We start from the raw sequence: 14734 nt of genomic DNA on the forward strand, positions 1-14734 counted from the left end.
CATGTAGGGCCATATAGCGTTTGCCTCTCTTCCTTGTATCTCGTCATAGCCGTAGTCTGGCTTCACTCACAGTTCTTCTTCTATCTCGCAATCCTTCCTCATTTACATTGCTGCTGGCTGCGCCTCAGACAGGGCCGTCATTATTCCAAAGCCTCTCTTCCATATCGTACACATTATCATACACCCCCTCCCCCTCACCTCGAGCCCCTCCTATACTCCTCCCCCTCCGCCCCAATACTAAACCTCCCCGCCTCCAACGCCCCATACCCCTCCTCAACATCCCTCGCCCTCTTCGGGCTCCCGCTCCTACTACCCCTGCCCCCTCCCAGCGCCTCATACGGCTCATCGCAATCCGCCGCCCACAGACTCGGATAGTACCTCCGCCAATTGAACACGCACACCACAGCCCCCAGCACGCTCCCGCTCACGACGTCGAACACGTCGTGCCGGTAGTCCTCCAGCCGGCTGATCGCTATCAGCGCCGCGCCGACCAGCGGCGCGAGGCACAGCAGGACCGTCGCGTGCGAGGCGCGCGGCCGCAGGCAGTGCGTTTGCGCCGCGAGGAAGAGCGCCAGCCAGCCGAGGCCCGCGAAGGCGAAGGATGAGTGGCCCGAGGGGTAGGAGCGCCAGCCGTCTTGCAGGAGGTGGGTGTTGGCTTTTTCCGTGCAGACGGCGATCGTCACGAGGGTGTTGGTTGGCGTGGAGGAGGCGGGTTTGCAGCGCGCAAGGAGGTCGGGGCGCGGGCGCCCGATGGCGTTTTTGAAGATGTCGGTTAGGAAGGAGGTGGTGAGGATTGTGAGGGCGAGGCCGAGGAGGGTCACGTGGGTTTTGTGCGTGGAGCGGTTGGGGAGGATGAGCGTGCTGGCTAGGAGGAGCAAGGCGGGGATGCCGGCGGCGTAGACGAAGAGCATGGCTGAGAGGGGGAGGTGTTAGTGTTTGGTGGACTGTGAAGGAGGTTGGTTTGGGAGCCATTGGGGTGCTTGTTTGACGTACGGACTGGCACGCGTTCTATTTCCGCGTGCGGGTGTTGGATCCGAGGGTCGTCTACTGTGAACATTTGGTGGAATGGCTCGCCGGTGAACTCGAAGAAGGAGAGTAAGAGGATTAATATCATCAGGCCCAGATAGTCTCCAGCATAGCTTTTGGCCCAGAAGCGTTGCGCTGTTTCCCATAGGCCAGACTGAGGCGGGGAGGAGGAGCGCATCCTGCGGTTATCATGATGGCTCTCCGAGCCAGGCATCGTTCGAAGTGGAAAAGGAAACAAAGAAATACAAGGAATGTTTACATCGAAAGTAGAGTGGAGAGATCCTCACGTGCGACTCTCAAGGGGATGTGACGACTTGTGGATCGCGGACCCCAGATCGTCGAAAGCTTGAGGGCGGAGCCGCAGCGCGCGATCCGTCAACCGAACTCGAACCCTTTGCGCGCGAGCTCTAACCACACTCCACTCTCCTATGGGCCCCGGACTTCCTCCCTGACCACTTGGATACCTCGAGGCTGTCACACAACATGGCCGAGAAACCGCAGACCAAGGCCAACTTCCCAACCCCGCCGCCGTTCTACAAGCACTTCACAAAAGACAACATCGCAAAGCTTCGCGAGATCCGGAAGGAAAATGGCGTTTCCCAGCCAGACTCCGATGACTCGCGCTCAGCAGACGCCAAAGATGTCGATACCGCAACGCTCCCCTCCGAACTCCGCTACCTCATCCCACCACCCCTCCCCGCCGACGGCAAATGGCGCACCTTTGGCGCCCAGCACGACCTGAACGCGCCAGACCCGTCGCTCGAAGACGCCGGCATCGAAACTCTCTTCCCCAATGACCCTTCGGTGAAACTCAACCCGCAGCCATATCTGCTCAGCCTCGCGCGCTCGCTCTTGACAACCTTCCTCGCGCTCACGGGAACGTTGAGCGAAGACCCGACGCAGTACCTGGAAAGAGTCACGGACCTTAAGACGATCGTGACGAATATGCACCATCTTATCAATCAGTATCGGCCGCACCAAGCGAGGGAGACGCTCATATTGATGATGGAGGAGAGGATTGAGAAGCTGAGAGGGGAAATCAAGGCGGTTGGTGAAGCTGAAGAGAAGATGGATGGGATTTTTAAGGGCTTGCAGGATAAGGGTGCAGCACAGGCTACTGAGCAAGAAGACGGGCACGCGGAGCAGCATAAGACGGCTAATGTCGGTGACGCGGAAAAGCAACGACAGCGAAGCGCGTGGGATGCGCTGCAAGCCGCTGATCTGGACGACGAGGAGGAAACGTGATTGCCAAAACTACAGTCGGATATCAAAGTCCAACTGAGGCGCTGCCATCGAATGTCGCGAGCATTGCCGGGATATATCCATTCAGACGCCTTCCTTCAGCGATTACTGCTGAGGAAATTCCAAGACTCAGCCCTGCTCAGTCAATCTCACTTGTCCTCGATCTGGGCACGCTGCGATTTCTTATTATCAGAGGCAGCAGCTGCTCCGGCTGCGCTGAGGTTGCCCTTGCCGGCACCTGCAAGGAAAGTCAGCCTCACTTCACAGACCAATCACGGACACAACGAACCTTTCATCGCCGCCTTGTCGTCGCGATGCTCGACGGAGCTACCATCAGCGGCTGTCTCCTTCGTCGACTTGCCGGAGAAGACGCCTGAAAGAGCGCCGAAAATGTTGAGGTTAAGTCCAGCCTAAACAAGTCAGCTCCTCGAAGAGAACTCTCTGCGCATCGGACCCTTGGCGCCACTCACACTGGCGCTAGCTTTCGCGCTCTCCTCATGAGTCTCTACCTGGCCGGTTCGCGACGGAGCAACCTGCTGGTCGGCCTTCTTGGACACAGCGTTGGACGACATGCTTGGATAGGTCTTAAGGGTACAGCTCACGAGTTGGAGATCGAGCGTGGGGTCTATAGACGATCGAGGCTTTGTAGATCTGGAATTTAAGGGTCTAGGTATGAGGAGGACGGCCTGGCTGTGGCTGAGGCTTCACTTTGTATCCTCGAGATATGCGAGGTGTGGTTGAGCTCAGCTCTCAGCCCTGTCGTCACAAACCGGTTTCGACGCCGAGGTGACTTCCTCTTTGGGAGCTGAGGAGCTTGGGCGGCATTGCGTCACCGCGCTTCTTGGGCTTCGTCTTCGCGTCTGTATGGCTGTATGAGATGCGTTTACGACGGAGGAGAATCAATTGAGATGGTTTTGAGGCTACAAAGTCCACGCATTATGCGAGTTCGATGCATCATCCATGCATTTTCGACGTCAGATGAGTTATCCATTCACCGTTCCACAGCTAAGCGAGCGCCAGTGAACGAACCAATGTATAAAATCCAGGCACTCCTCACCATTGACTGAAAAAGTCTTGAAACACGCATCCATTGAACGGTGCTTCGACTGCAGCAACCCCATGTCCACCTTTCTCACGGCGGAAGTGTCGTGAATCATGGACGCGTAGCGATCAGGACCCGTCAAACATGGAGCGTTTGACAAGCATCAAGACTGGTCAAAAGCTTGGAACCCTAGGTAGAGCTTGGCAATTTGATGACAGTCGAAAGATGTCTGTTCAAACTCTCAGACAGAATCACGCAAATGATGCCGTAGTCATGACAGTCCCAGTGCCCCTTCGTTCCAATCGCTTGTTAGTCGTATGACGTCACGCCTGTCAGCACGTCCTGACCAACACTCTCGCGCTGTCTCGACGCGCCGGAGATTCGCCCTGCATACAACCGACATGTTTTCCTAATCGTTGCTTTGAGAGTCAACACGCTCAAGATGTCTGCGAGCGACCTCAACAGGTACGCTCAGTATGTCACAGCCACAAGTTCGCTAGTCTTGCGGGCGGCGGCATTTGTGTTCCTGAGATGGGTATGTTCTGACACGACATCAACCATGTCGTGTTTACGGCAGCTAAAAAAGATGATGAAGGACTGACGATTTCATAGATTCCTGGTCATGTGCGTAACTCGAACTTCTACCAACCACAACACCTTGAATCTAACTACCGCAGCCATTTCCGCCGATTATTTACACTTGTCTCGCTGCCTACATTCCGGCGTTCGTCTACAACCTGACACATACGAGCTCTTACAACATCATCTCCGATGACATCGATATTGTCACACGTGAGGTTAATGACGAAGATGCTGCCGAAGATGTCGATCCTCGTTATGCAGACAGTAAAGCAGCGGAGCACCCCGGTGCCGAGTTGGACGTTCAGGAAACCGTTATCCTTGACGAACGAGGCCCGGAGGCATTCAACACTATTGTGACCGGCCTGCCTAGCCCTACAAGTCTATTCTGGACGACTCTCACTTTTCTCGTCAACGTCGCCTTGGTGCTTATGACAGTCGACCTCGTCTACCGCGGAGTGACATTCTACCCTGCGCAGGACCTGTCCATGGCACGTGTTGGATACGTGTCCGATCGCGATGCAAGACTACTGGTCCGAGAGGCAGATGCTCATAAGTATCCAATCTCAGCATCCTTCAGGAACGTCGACCCTCCGCTGGCTGGAGGCGCTGATACTACCTGGAAATCTTCTGGTCGCATTGACTGGCTTGATGACACCACGGACTTCACCGGAACATTCACACTCTCCGGACTGAGGCCAGACACGAGATATCAGTGGGCCTTGTCAAACAACCACACTGGCCATTTCACTACGGCACCCAGGACTGGTCGAACCTCCAACCGTGTTGGCGCTGCTGGATCGTTCACATTCGTCCACTCATCATGCCTGAAGAACAACTTTCCCTACGTGCCTTTCAGACATCCGCTCAGCAACCCAGGGCTCAAGCACTTTTCGCAAGCCGTCCAGAACCTGAAGGCGCAATTCATGGTCTTCCTGGGCGACTTCATCTACATCGACGTACCCTGGCGAATTGGCTCCACGGCCGAAAACTATCGACAGGAATACCGCCGCGTATATGCCAGCCCGGACTGGAACGACGCGACGAAGGACCTGCCATGGATCCACGTCTACGATGACCATGAAGTCGCCAATGACTGGGATGGCAATACGACTGGTGTGTTCGGCGCCGCCTACGATCCGTACGCCCATTACCACACTTCTGTCAACCCACCCGCTGTTCGCCCGCACGAGAGCTGGTTCTCATTCACCCAGGGACCTGCATCGTTCTTCATGATCGACACACGGCGCTATCGATCTCCCAACGATAATACCAACGGCTCTGACCCTATCACCGGTGAGCCGACGAAGACCATGCTCGGTGAAGCACAACTGGCCGATCTACTCGCCTGGCTTAAGAAGCCAGAGCCCTCCGGCGTCCGCTGGAAGATTCTGATCAGCTCAATACCTTTCACGAAAAACTGGTGGTTCGGCGCTCAAGACACCTGGCGTGGCTACCTCGGCGAGCGCCAGATCATCCTTGAAGCGATGTGGGACGTCGGTCTCCGCAGCGACGGCGTCGGCGTCGTCGTGCTCTCCGGCGACCGTCACGAGTTCGCCGCAACAGCATTCCCGCCGCCTCCGGACGGCAAAGAAGAAGCGGTCGGCCTCGCCGCGCACCCCGCCGTCGAGAACCCGTTCCGTCCCAAAGACCCCGCCAGCTACGCCCACATCCCCGTGCAGACCAAGCGTAAGCGCTGGCCGCTGAGCGCCACCGTTCACGAGTTCTCCGCCTCGCCGCTGAACATGTTCTACCTGCCCGTGCGCACGTACAGGGAGTCGTCGACTTCGCCGGACTACGTCTCGGATGTCTGCATTAAGTATCTGCCTGACGGGAACAGCAAGTTCGGCGCCGTTTCGATTTCCAGCCCGCGGACGAGCGAGCAGAGTCTTCTGCACTACCGCTTGTTCATCGATGGGCAGGAGGCATGGAGCTACACGATTACGACGCCTCCTGCGGTTGGTGGTGGCGGAAGGAGCAAGGATGCGATTTGGGGATGACGCAGGTAGCTTGAAGGCTTCGTGTCTACTTTGTAAGAGTAGAGTGGTGATGCTATTGGAGGATCGAAGAGCTCATTGTCCTAGCGTTGCTCTCATTGTGAGGCAACCATGCAGCCTACTTCGTTGCTTGCAGCTGTCATGCTGTGAGCTGTCAACTGACAGCTGACAGCGCCGGTAAGATTGTCGCACCTAAATTGCATGGTCCGCTGTACAACCTAAGTAACAATGGAGAACAAAGTACTTGGTCAATGCTTGCTCGCGCTGTTGTGGACTGCATATCCTGGTAGCTCGAGCACTGTGGCATTCAAAGATCTAGCTACATCCCGCCGATTAAAGAGGACGGCGCGTTGCCAATACTTCAATACCCTAAGCGATTCGCATGTGAAATTCATCTGATGTCGGCAGCCGCCTAGCGCATGCGCTAGGTTACCACTCCCCACGTCCATCGGACGCAATGCCGCGTTGCCGCGGTTATTGTCTGCTGCAACGGGGTTGGTCGAGATCGAGTTGACGGAGCTTACACTCGGTGCTAATGGCATAGCTGTGCCATAGATGCATCTATCCGCAGCTCGCCGTGCAATTTGCTCTACTGACGTCTCTCCAGGGCCGAGCACGCAAGATGCGCATAATGTCAAAGCCAGGCGGAATGCTTGGAAAGGCAACTCCGTCCAGCATGTGGCACGTGCCACTATCAAACCGAATAAAGTTGGCGCGTCGCGAACTCTAGAATCGTCGATAGCGGCCGGCTGGCCTGCTTGCGTGCGGCACTTTGCTGCAAAGCCTGCTTTCCCACCACCAGCGCCGCCTCCTCTCTCCTCCCACTGTCACGCGACGTGGACGTTGTGCTCTCCTGTGAATTTCCTTGTCGCCACTCGCGAGCCCTTTCAACAGACGCTCGAGTCGGATAATTGGTACCCTTGTTTTCTTCCCTTGCTTTTCTCGCCGCCTCGCGCTTCCTTCTTCCCTGTCAAACTTTCGCGACTGCGCGACTGGCCCCGACATCCTAGCAGGACCAGCGCCACATGTCCCTCATTCAGCGTGTCACTTCCATCGACGGTCAGGATCGCGAGTCTAATTATGGCGGCACGGTACGGTCTGTCCGCCGTGTGATTTCGTACGATGCCTTCCATCCGACGGAGGAAACTCCTCAGCAGGACCACGCGCATCACCCGCTCCACACTGTGACGGCGTACAAGGTCGCGACGGCGAAGCGTTTGGGTAAGTCTTCTTGATACTGACTTTGATTTCTTCGTGTGCTGACAGCGATTCACAGCTCAGGTGGTTTTCACTGTTTTGGCATGTTGGCTGGCTTCGGGTATCGTCTTCGGTTTCGCGGCGTTGAAGCCGGTGTTGGTGGATGCGGGCGTTTATCGGGAGATGTGTACGGCCGACGAGATCGCGGAGGGCGTTGATGTGTGCTATGAGCAAGATTTGAGGTGAGTCCCGGATGCGAATGGGATCAACATGCCGTGCCGCTTGCTGACATGCCCACCAGACTCAACTTCTTCTTTGCCATCGCATCTACGACGTGCAACGTCTCCGCGCTCCCCGTCGGCACCATCTTGGACAGGTACGGGCCTCGTGTGTGCGCAGTTCTCGGTAGCTTCTTCCTCGCAGCCGGTTCGCTGCTGATGGGGTACGCATTCCAAATCCCTGAATTCGACGGGTTCGTGCCAGCCAACATCTGCTTCGCGCTCGGCGGCACCTTCATCTTCCTGCCTTCCTTCCAGATCGCCAATGCGTTCCCTAAGTACTCCGGCACCATTGTCGCAACGGTCACGGGAGCCTTCGACGCGTCGGCTGCCGTGTTCCTTTTCTACCGCCTTGCGTACCAGAGCTCTGGCGGCTCCCTCACGCCCCAGAAGTTCTTCTTCGGGTACCTGGCGGTGCCGGTGCTGATCTTTATCGCGCAGTTCACTATCATGAGCCCAGATAACTATAAGACCAGGCCAGAGCTTGAACAGAAGCTTGAAAAGGCTGAGGATGTCCATGGCGATGTAAGCTTTTTTCCTTCTTAATTGATCTGAGAATCTTTGCTGACAGTGATTAGGTACATTCCTCAGACGACGATCTCAGCGATGACGAGGTCAGACGCTTGCGTAGGGGCCGTCGCGAGCATCGCGAGTCCAAGATCGCAGAGTTGGACAAGCTCATCGGCGACAAGGACGAGCGTGCTCAGCGCGAGGAGCAGGAACAGGCTCGCCACCAGGCATCCGGTGTCTGGGGTGCCCTCCACGGCAAAACTGCTGTCGAGCAAATGCTGACCCCTTGGTTCATCCTGATGACCGGACTGACAGTTCTGCAAATGCTTCGCATGAACTACTTCATCGCCACCATCCGCGGCCAGTACGAGTACATGCTCGGCTCCGAAGCCGCATCGATCCAGATCAACACTTTCTTCGACATCGTTCTGCCGCTCGGTGGTGTTCTCGCGACCCCGGTCATTGGCATCCTGCTCGACAGCGTCAGCACCGCCACCCTGCTCGCCATCCTCGTCGCCTTCATCACCACGATCGGCATCTTCGGCTCCCTGCCTTTCATGTGGGCCGGCTACATCAATGTCATCCTCTTCTGCCTGCTCCGCCCGCTCTATTACTCCGCAATGAGCGACTACGCCGCCAAGGTCTTCGGCTTCGCCACCTTTGGCCGCGTCTACGGCACGATCATCTGCTTCAGCGGTCTGGTGAACCTGTTCCAGCCCGCCATCGACGCCATGAGCCACGATGTCTTCCACAACAACCCGACGCCCGTCAACGCCTTCCTCGCCGGCCTGGCCTTCGTCATCGGCACCGTGCTCGTCGTCTACGTCCGCGTCCAGGGCCGCAAGGTCATGAAGGAGCACGCGATCGAGGACGCTGAGACGGAGAGCATCCTGCAATCGATCGCGGAGGACGAGTCGGAGTACGGCACTTTCTGATGAGTTTTGCGAAGCGAGCAGCTCGTTGTTTGGTCTCCTCCCGTTCTTCCGAAGCGTTTCAGCGAGCGCGCTTTTTGTGTCTTCATTGTCGTTGTTGATGTTGTTCGTCGCGTTGCGCTGTTGCTCCCGTACATCATCGCGTTTTTGGAGCGATTCTTGCGTTGCTTGCCTTCACACAGCCTTTGCTGATCGATCGTTGCGATTTATTTGGCGAATGTAGCGGTTCGGTTGTTACTGTTGTCGATAGAGATACAAATTTACGCAGCGTAATATAGACACTTCATGTTCGAAAAACAAAACAAACATTGCGACGGTCACATGCAGGATACAAGGAAGGTCATGCGTGTACTTGTATGCAGCATCCCTACGGCTGCACGTCTTGCAGACGTGGAATGGCGTGCTTGGGCGCCGAAGCGCGCTAGGCGATTGGAGGGAGTTGGTGGTGTGACCCTTGCTGAGACGAGACTTATCTTATCTTGGAGAGGGAGAGAAACAGAAGTGGATAGCTTGGCTTGATACATTCGTGACCCGGCCGGATTGCTTGCACTAATTCATGCGTTTGTTGCTACGAACGTCGAAGCATCAGGTCTGTAAATGACTGCTCTGGATACGCTGAAAGACGTCCAGTGGCATAGGATTGACATTCTTCCGAGCTTCGTCCGAAGAAGATTTTGTCAGGTTGCTTTCGGTTGTCGTCGCAGAGACGAATGTCATATCTGCTCCTTCTCTCCGAAGTGAAGTCGTTCGGATAATCAAAGGAGCGAGATCGGTAATGCCTCAGGAGTTAAGGTTGTCACGGTTGTTATAGCTGGGGACAAAGTGTGGGTCTCGGTCTTGGTTGGAAGCGGAATGTGGAGGTCGAAACCACGAGAACTTGATGTCACCGAATCCCCGAAACATTATTCAACCACGACACAATCTGCTGGCCTCTGCGGGATGGGCGACGACCACGACAAGAGTCAAGACCGCAGCGATCCACCATGAACACCAACGTCAAGCTTCTCGAGCCAACACAGCAAGTCTTCGCGATCCCCGAACTTCTTGAATGGATCCTCCTCCACCTCGGCCAAATATCACCACTCCCGGGGCTCCAACTATACATCCTACAGCGCCTGAACCGCACCTTCGAGGAAACGATCAAGCGCTCAATCGGCATCCAGCAACGCATGCAGCAGGCGCACATCAGCGAGACGAATCCCTACCAGCACGCCGAGAACTTGGACTCCATCCGCTGGTTGTCGGGTCACGTGGCCAACACAATACCGCCCATCAAGACGATTGACGCTTTCTGGCCGAACCACATCGGCGCCACATTGCAGCAGCTCTCCATTGACGTCCCCAAGGCAGGCCAGCCACGGCCGAATGAAGATGTGATCAAGGCTTTCAAGCGCCCCGACGCGCCGTGGCGGACGATGAAGCTGGCGAGCTTGCCACTGAAGGGCGAAATCTTCCTGGACGTGCAGCTGAACGATGCGCAGGCGAGGCTGACGGACGGGCGAGACTCTTCTATCACGCGGCTGCAGATTAGTGCGGAGACGCTGGGGGAGTTGTTCGATGTTATTGAGGAGATTCGGGCGAGGACGCCGGAGCAGCATCTTCATTGGGAGAGGAGGCCGAAGATGGGGGTTGTTAATCCACCTAATGTTAGGGAGATATTTATTATGGAAGAGTTGTTCTGAATGATTTTGTCGAGTGATTTAATTGTCGTGTTTCACGTGGGACAGTGAGTTGCCAAAAATGTACATTTTTAGCGAGGCTCGGATCATTTGACGCCTGTCACGGCGATGCACAGAGAGACTGCCACTACTATACTTACACTGCATTGATTCAATCGCGAATGGCATCATCATTTACAGAGGTCTTCAAAGCATACCGTCAGCGTGTATCATTGCCCTCCACTTCATGGTAGGCGAGAGAAATGAACAAGAGTGAGATCAACCAGGTGTTGGTAGGGTTAGGGTTGGGGTTGATCCGCAAGCTTATCAGATCGCGGGCGTTTCGCTTTGGATCTCCGCGCTTTGTTTACGCCTCCGCGCGCAAGTCTGTAAACACCGCCAATCGGCAACGGCGGCTACGACAAACCTCTGCAACGAATGAAGAGACGACTGACGACAGATACGCGATCACGAAAACTACCGATCAAAACATAGCGAACACGCCAACATGCCTGGCCGTGTCGCTCGCGGCGGCACTCGCTCGACCAGAACATCCACACGCAACAGCTCTCCAACCACGGAAGTACCAGATGAGGGCGCCGACACAAGCCTCAGACGTGCGATCTGCGCGGTCTTTGGCGACTCGCAGAAGTCAACTGCTGGCCACAGGAAATGCGTGATCAGCTTGCGCAAGATCCAAGAGGCGTGCTGCTACGAGCCAATAAACCAAAAGCAAGGGAAGCAGGACGAGGAGTTCGAAGAGGAGGATTTCAACAATGAGTTCGTGAGGTGTACTCTACGCATCATGGCTGTCAAGAAGTCGGAGCCTGCGGGAGACCGCGTCGTTCGCTTTCTGGGAACGTTCCTGAACGTCGCGAGCCAGAAAGACAATGAGCTGATGAGCCAGGATGACCCGGAAGAGACGAGTGTGCCAGAGACACCAACGAGCAGACTCACGACGAAAATGCTGAGCACACTTCTGCCACTGCTACAGGTGAAGGATAAGACGATTCGCTTCCGCGCGACTCAAATGACGAGCCACATCATCAACAGCTTGGACTCGCTGGACGACAACCTGTTTCACCAACTGAGGCTGAACCTCCTTAAGCGCATTCATGACAAGGAAGCACCCGTCAGGCTTCAAGCCGTCTACGGACTTGGACGGCTTGCAGCAGAGGTGGAAGACGACGAGCAAGATGAGGACAGCGACTCCGACAACGAGAGCGGCCACGGAGTCCTGGTGAAGCTGCTTGATATCCTTCAGAACGACCCTGCTGCGGAAGTGCGACGAAACCTCTTGCTCAATCTTCCCTTGACGAAGGAAGTGCTGCCTTATCTACTGGAGAGGGCACGAGATCTGGACGGCGCGACTCGTAGAGCGCTCTATGCGCGGTTGCTACCCGCCTTGGGTGATTTCAGACACCTCAGCTTGACACACCGCGAGAAACTGCTACGGTGGGGTCTGCGTGACCGTGATGAAAAAGTGCGAGAGGCGACTGCGCGATTGTTCAGAGAGCGCTGGATTGAAGACTGCGCGGCTCTTCCTGCCGACCAAGCTGCTGAGGGTGAGGAGGCGCAAGGACAGAAGGACAACCAAGCTGCCGATCCGTCGCTTGATGCTCTACTGGAGTTGCTCGAGCGTATCGACATCATCAACTCAGGTGGTGAGAACGGCATTGCACAGATCGCCATGAAGCACTTCTGGGAGGGCAGGCCCGACTACGTCGATTATGTCAGCTTTCCCGACTCGTTCTGGGAGGACCTCACGCCTGAGCTGGCGTTCGTCGCACGCACGTTCAACGATTTCTGCAGATCATCCGGCAAGGAGGATGGCTACAATGGTCCCCGCGCTCTCGATGTGCTGGTCGAGGAGAAGCTGCCTGAAGTCACCAAATTTGGGTTTCTTCTTGAGCGCGAGCTGAACAAGCTTACCGAAACGATTAGGGAGGCGGCGACAGAGCAAGACGAGGAGGCAGACGAAGACTCAGTACAGAGAGAGTTCATTGTCGAGCAAATGCTGCACATGGCTCTGACATTTGACTACTCTGACGAAGTTGGCCGTCGCAAGATGTTCAGTCTTATGCGCGAAGCACTCGCTTTGCCAGAGCTGCCCGAAGAATCAACAAGGATGGTCGTCGAGGTATTACGACTTGTATGCGGCGAAGACGCGAAAGGCCAGAAAGAATTCTGTCAAATCGTGCTTGAGGCCGTTGCCGACGTCCATGACACGATCATGGGCGATGGAGACGCAAACGACGACCCTGACAGCACCGAAGAATCCTTCCACTCGGCTACCTCGCATTTCGATGGCGAGGACGGTACTCCCCAACAGAAGAGATCTAAGAAGTCTAAGAAGTCTACAGAGGAGGATGTTGAGGCGAGCGAAGAGGCAGACGAGGACAAAGCGGTCCGTGAGATCATGGTCAACATGAAGTGTTTGCACATTGCTCAGTGCATGCTTCAGAACGTCCATTGCGATCTTGAAGACAACGCGCACCTCGTGATGATGCTGAACAACCTCGTTGTCCCAGCCGTGAGGAGTCAGGAAGCGCCAATTCGCGAGAGAGGGCTGGTTTGTTTGGGTCTTTGCTGCGTCCTTGGAAAGGTGAGTCTCGCAATAACCCTACGCAAGCTGCGTGAATCAACAAAACCTGACGACATTCAGAACCTGGCAGAGGAGAACCTGACCCTTTTCCTGCACTGCTTTCTCAAGGGCCACCCTGCCTTGCAGACCATTGCTTTGCAGATCATTACTGATATTGTCATCACACATCCAACACTGCTTGCGGAGCCGGCCAACGAGGAAGAGGAGAATCCACTGATCAAGCCAATCCTCAAGGCGTACTCCCGATCGATCAAGTCTGGTGACCCTGCGGTGCAGTCGACAGGCGCCACTGCTTTGTCGAAAGCCATGCTCAGCCGCCTGATCACGGATACTGATCTCCTCAAACAGCTTGTTGTCGCTTACTTCGACCCGGACACCGCTGACAATGCGCACCTTCGCCAAAGTCTCAGCTACTTCATACCAGTGTACTGCCACTCTCGAGCTGATAACGCCACCCGCATGGTTTCGGTTGCGTGCTCTGCGATTGCCAAGCTGGCGACTATCAGAGAAGCTTTCCTTGAAGAAGTGGCTGATGCCGAAGAAGAGGAAGATGGCATGGTTAAGCTGAGTGCCGTCGGCAACATGCTTCTCGACTGGACCGATCCAAGGAAGATCTTTGGTTTCGCAGAGGCTGCGGGGGCTGCTGGTGCCGCGGACGGCGCAGGCGAGACGCACTACCTGTTTGCCGAGTCAATCCTCGAGCGCCTCGTTACCAGCCAGGTGTCTAAGGAGGAGAAGAAGGTTCTGTTCTCCGTTCTTGGCCGTCTACACATGCCCCAGGGAGGTTGTGATGGCGAACGTCTGAAGTCGATTCTGGAGCTGTTGACAGAGGCTGTGGACACGAAGGTCGCGACAGATGCGACAAGTCGCAATGTGCTTTCGAAGCTACAGACACAGCTTCTCAAGCTTATGCACGATGTCATGACTCTCGAGCGTGGTGGCGGTGGCGCAGAGGAGACGGTAGTTGAGTCTACTGAAGTCGCCCCTGCAGAGATGGAGGACGAGACAGATACCACAACTGCCGGCGCTCGAGCTGGTGCAGAAGCGACAGAGGTTGAGAGCTCGGTCGCGGACGGTACCGCTAATGATGAAGACGAGGATGATACCGAATCGGAAGACGCGGATGTTACCCAATTGCGGACGGAGATGCGAGACACTACCCTGGGTATTGGTGGCACTGCCATCGGCGCGCCCGACGCTGAGGGTACCAGGGTAATGGACGAGGACTCGGAGATGATGGATGCGATGGACACGACGGACTAAGATGGTGGTCGAATCGGCGTTCGGTGGGCTCCGCGAGTTTCCTCTTTCCCTCGCACTTTTTCTTGTTCTTCTTTACTTTTATGTTGATACCAGAATCTCGTAGTTCTTCATGTCTCTAATTGACCTGTCATCTCGTTCCTCGGCGTGTTTCTTGATCGGGGTGCTTGGTCTCAGTACCCATGCTCACTACGAAGGGCCAAGCCTCGCCTAATAGATGCATGGTTAGGGTTGGAGATCAACTCTGGCGGGCCCGGCGGGGCCTCAGTTACATAACTCGACATGATTGTCGATATACTCCCATTCGTGGAACTTAGAGTGCAGTTGTCAATCCTTAGCGGTCGAGACCAGCGGCCACACCGGACATGGCCCTAATGGGAGGGGTATTCCAGCAATTGCATGGAATAT

At 55.7% G+C, this 14734-nt stretch overlaps 7 protein-coding genes across 7 annotated transcripts; 5 read left to right on the forward strand and 2 right to left on the reverse strand.

Moving 5' to 3' along the window:
- Positions 1-194: 194 nt before the first annotated feature.
- Positions 195-1287, reverse strand: WHR41_07245 (uncharacterized protein; the record flags this gene model as incomplete). The annotated part of the gene is made up of 2 exons (XM_069375850.1): positions 994-1287; positions 195-913 (listed from the first exon to the last, which is right to left on the reverse strand). The coding sequence occupies exons 1-2, from the start codon at positions 1238-1240 to the stop codon at positions 195-197; spliced, it is 966 nt and encodes a 321-aa protein (XP_069227248.1). The 5' UTR covers positions 1241-1287.
- A 222-nt stretch (positions 1288-1509) lies between these two features.
- On the forward strand, positions 1510-2271 carry WHR41_07246 (uncharacterized protein; the record flags this gene model as incomplete). Its single annotated transcript, XM_069375851.1, has 1 exon — positions 1510-2271. The coding sequence occupies one exon, from the start codon at positions 1510-1512 to the stop codon at positions 2269-2271; it is 762 nt and encodes a 253-aa protein (XP_069227251.1).
- Positions 2253-3014, reverse strand: WHR41_07247 (uncharacterized protein). Its single transcript, XM_069375852.1, has 3 exons — positions 2739-3014; positions 2558-2678; positions 2253-2506 (listed from the first exon to the last, which is right to left on the reverse strand). Exons 1-3 carry the CDS (start codon positions 2838-2840, stop codon positions 2418-2420), a joined length of 312 nt encoding a protein of 103 aa, XP_069227250.1. The 5' UTR covers positions 2841-3014; the 3' UTR covers positions 2253-2417.
- A 589-nt stretch (positions 3015-3603) lies between these two features.
- WHR41_07248 (uncharacterized protein) lies at positions 3604-5889 on the forward strand (the record flags this gene model as incomplete). Its single annotated transcript, XM_069375853.1, has 3 exons — positions 3604-3845; positions 3923-3934; positions 3988-5889. Exons 1-3 carry the CDS (start codon positions 3753-3755, stop codon positions 5887-5889), a joined length of 2007 nt encoding a protein of 668 aa, XP_069227247.1. The 5' UTR covers positions 3604-3752.
- Positions 5890-6686: 797 nt separating this feature from the next.
- Positions 6687-9111, forward strand: WHR41_07249 (uncharacterized protein). Its single transcript, XM_069375854.1, has 4 exons — positions 6687-7107; positions 7163-7325; positions 7385-7886; positions 7940-9111. The coding sequence occupies exons 1-4, from the start codon at positions 6912-6914 to the stop codon at positions 8804-8806; spliced, it is 1728 nt and encodes a 575-aa protein (XP_069227246.1). The 5' UTR covers positions 6687-6911; the 3' UTR covers positions 8807-9111.
- A 675-nt stretch (positions 9112-9786) lies between these two features.
- On the forward strand, positions 9787-10485 carry WHR41_07250 (uncharacterized protein; the record flags this gene model as incomplete). Its single annotated transcript, XM_069375855.1, has 1 exon — positions 9787-10485. The coding sequence occupies one exon, from the start codon at positions 9787-9789 to the stop codon at positions 10483-10485; it is 699 nt and encodes a 232-aa protein (XP_069227301.1).
- Positions 10486-10842: 357 nt separating this feature from the next.
- Positions 10843-14705, forward strand: WHR41_07251 (uncharacterized protein). The gene is made up of 2 exons (XM_069375856.1): positions 10843-13066; positions 13127-14705. The coding sequence occupies exons 1-2, from the start codon at positions 10970-10972 to the stop codon at positions 14327-14329; spliced, it is 3300 nt and encodes a 1099-aa protein (XP_069227302.1). The 5' UTR covers positions 10843-10969; the 3' UTR covers positions 14330-14705.
- The last annotated feature ends 29 nt before the right edge of the window (positions 14706-14734 follow it).

The sequence above is a fragment of the Cladosporium halotolerans genome, assembly GCF_011745625.1.
Source record: "Cladosporium halotolerans strain TM138-S3 chromosome Unknown Sca28, whole genome shotgun sequence".
NCBI lineage: Eukaryota > Fungi > Ascomycota > Dothideomycetes > Cladosporiales > Cladosporiaceae > Cladosporium > Cladosporium halotolerans.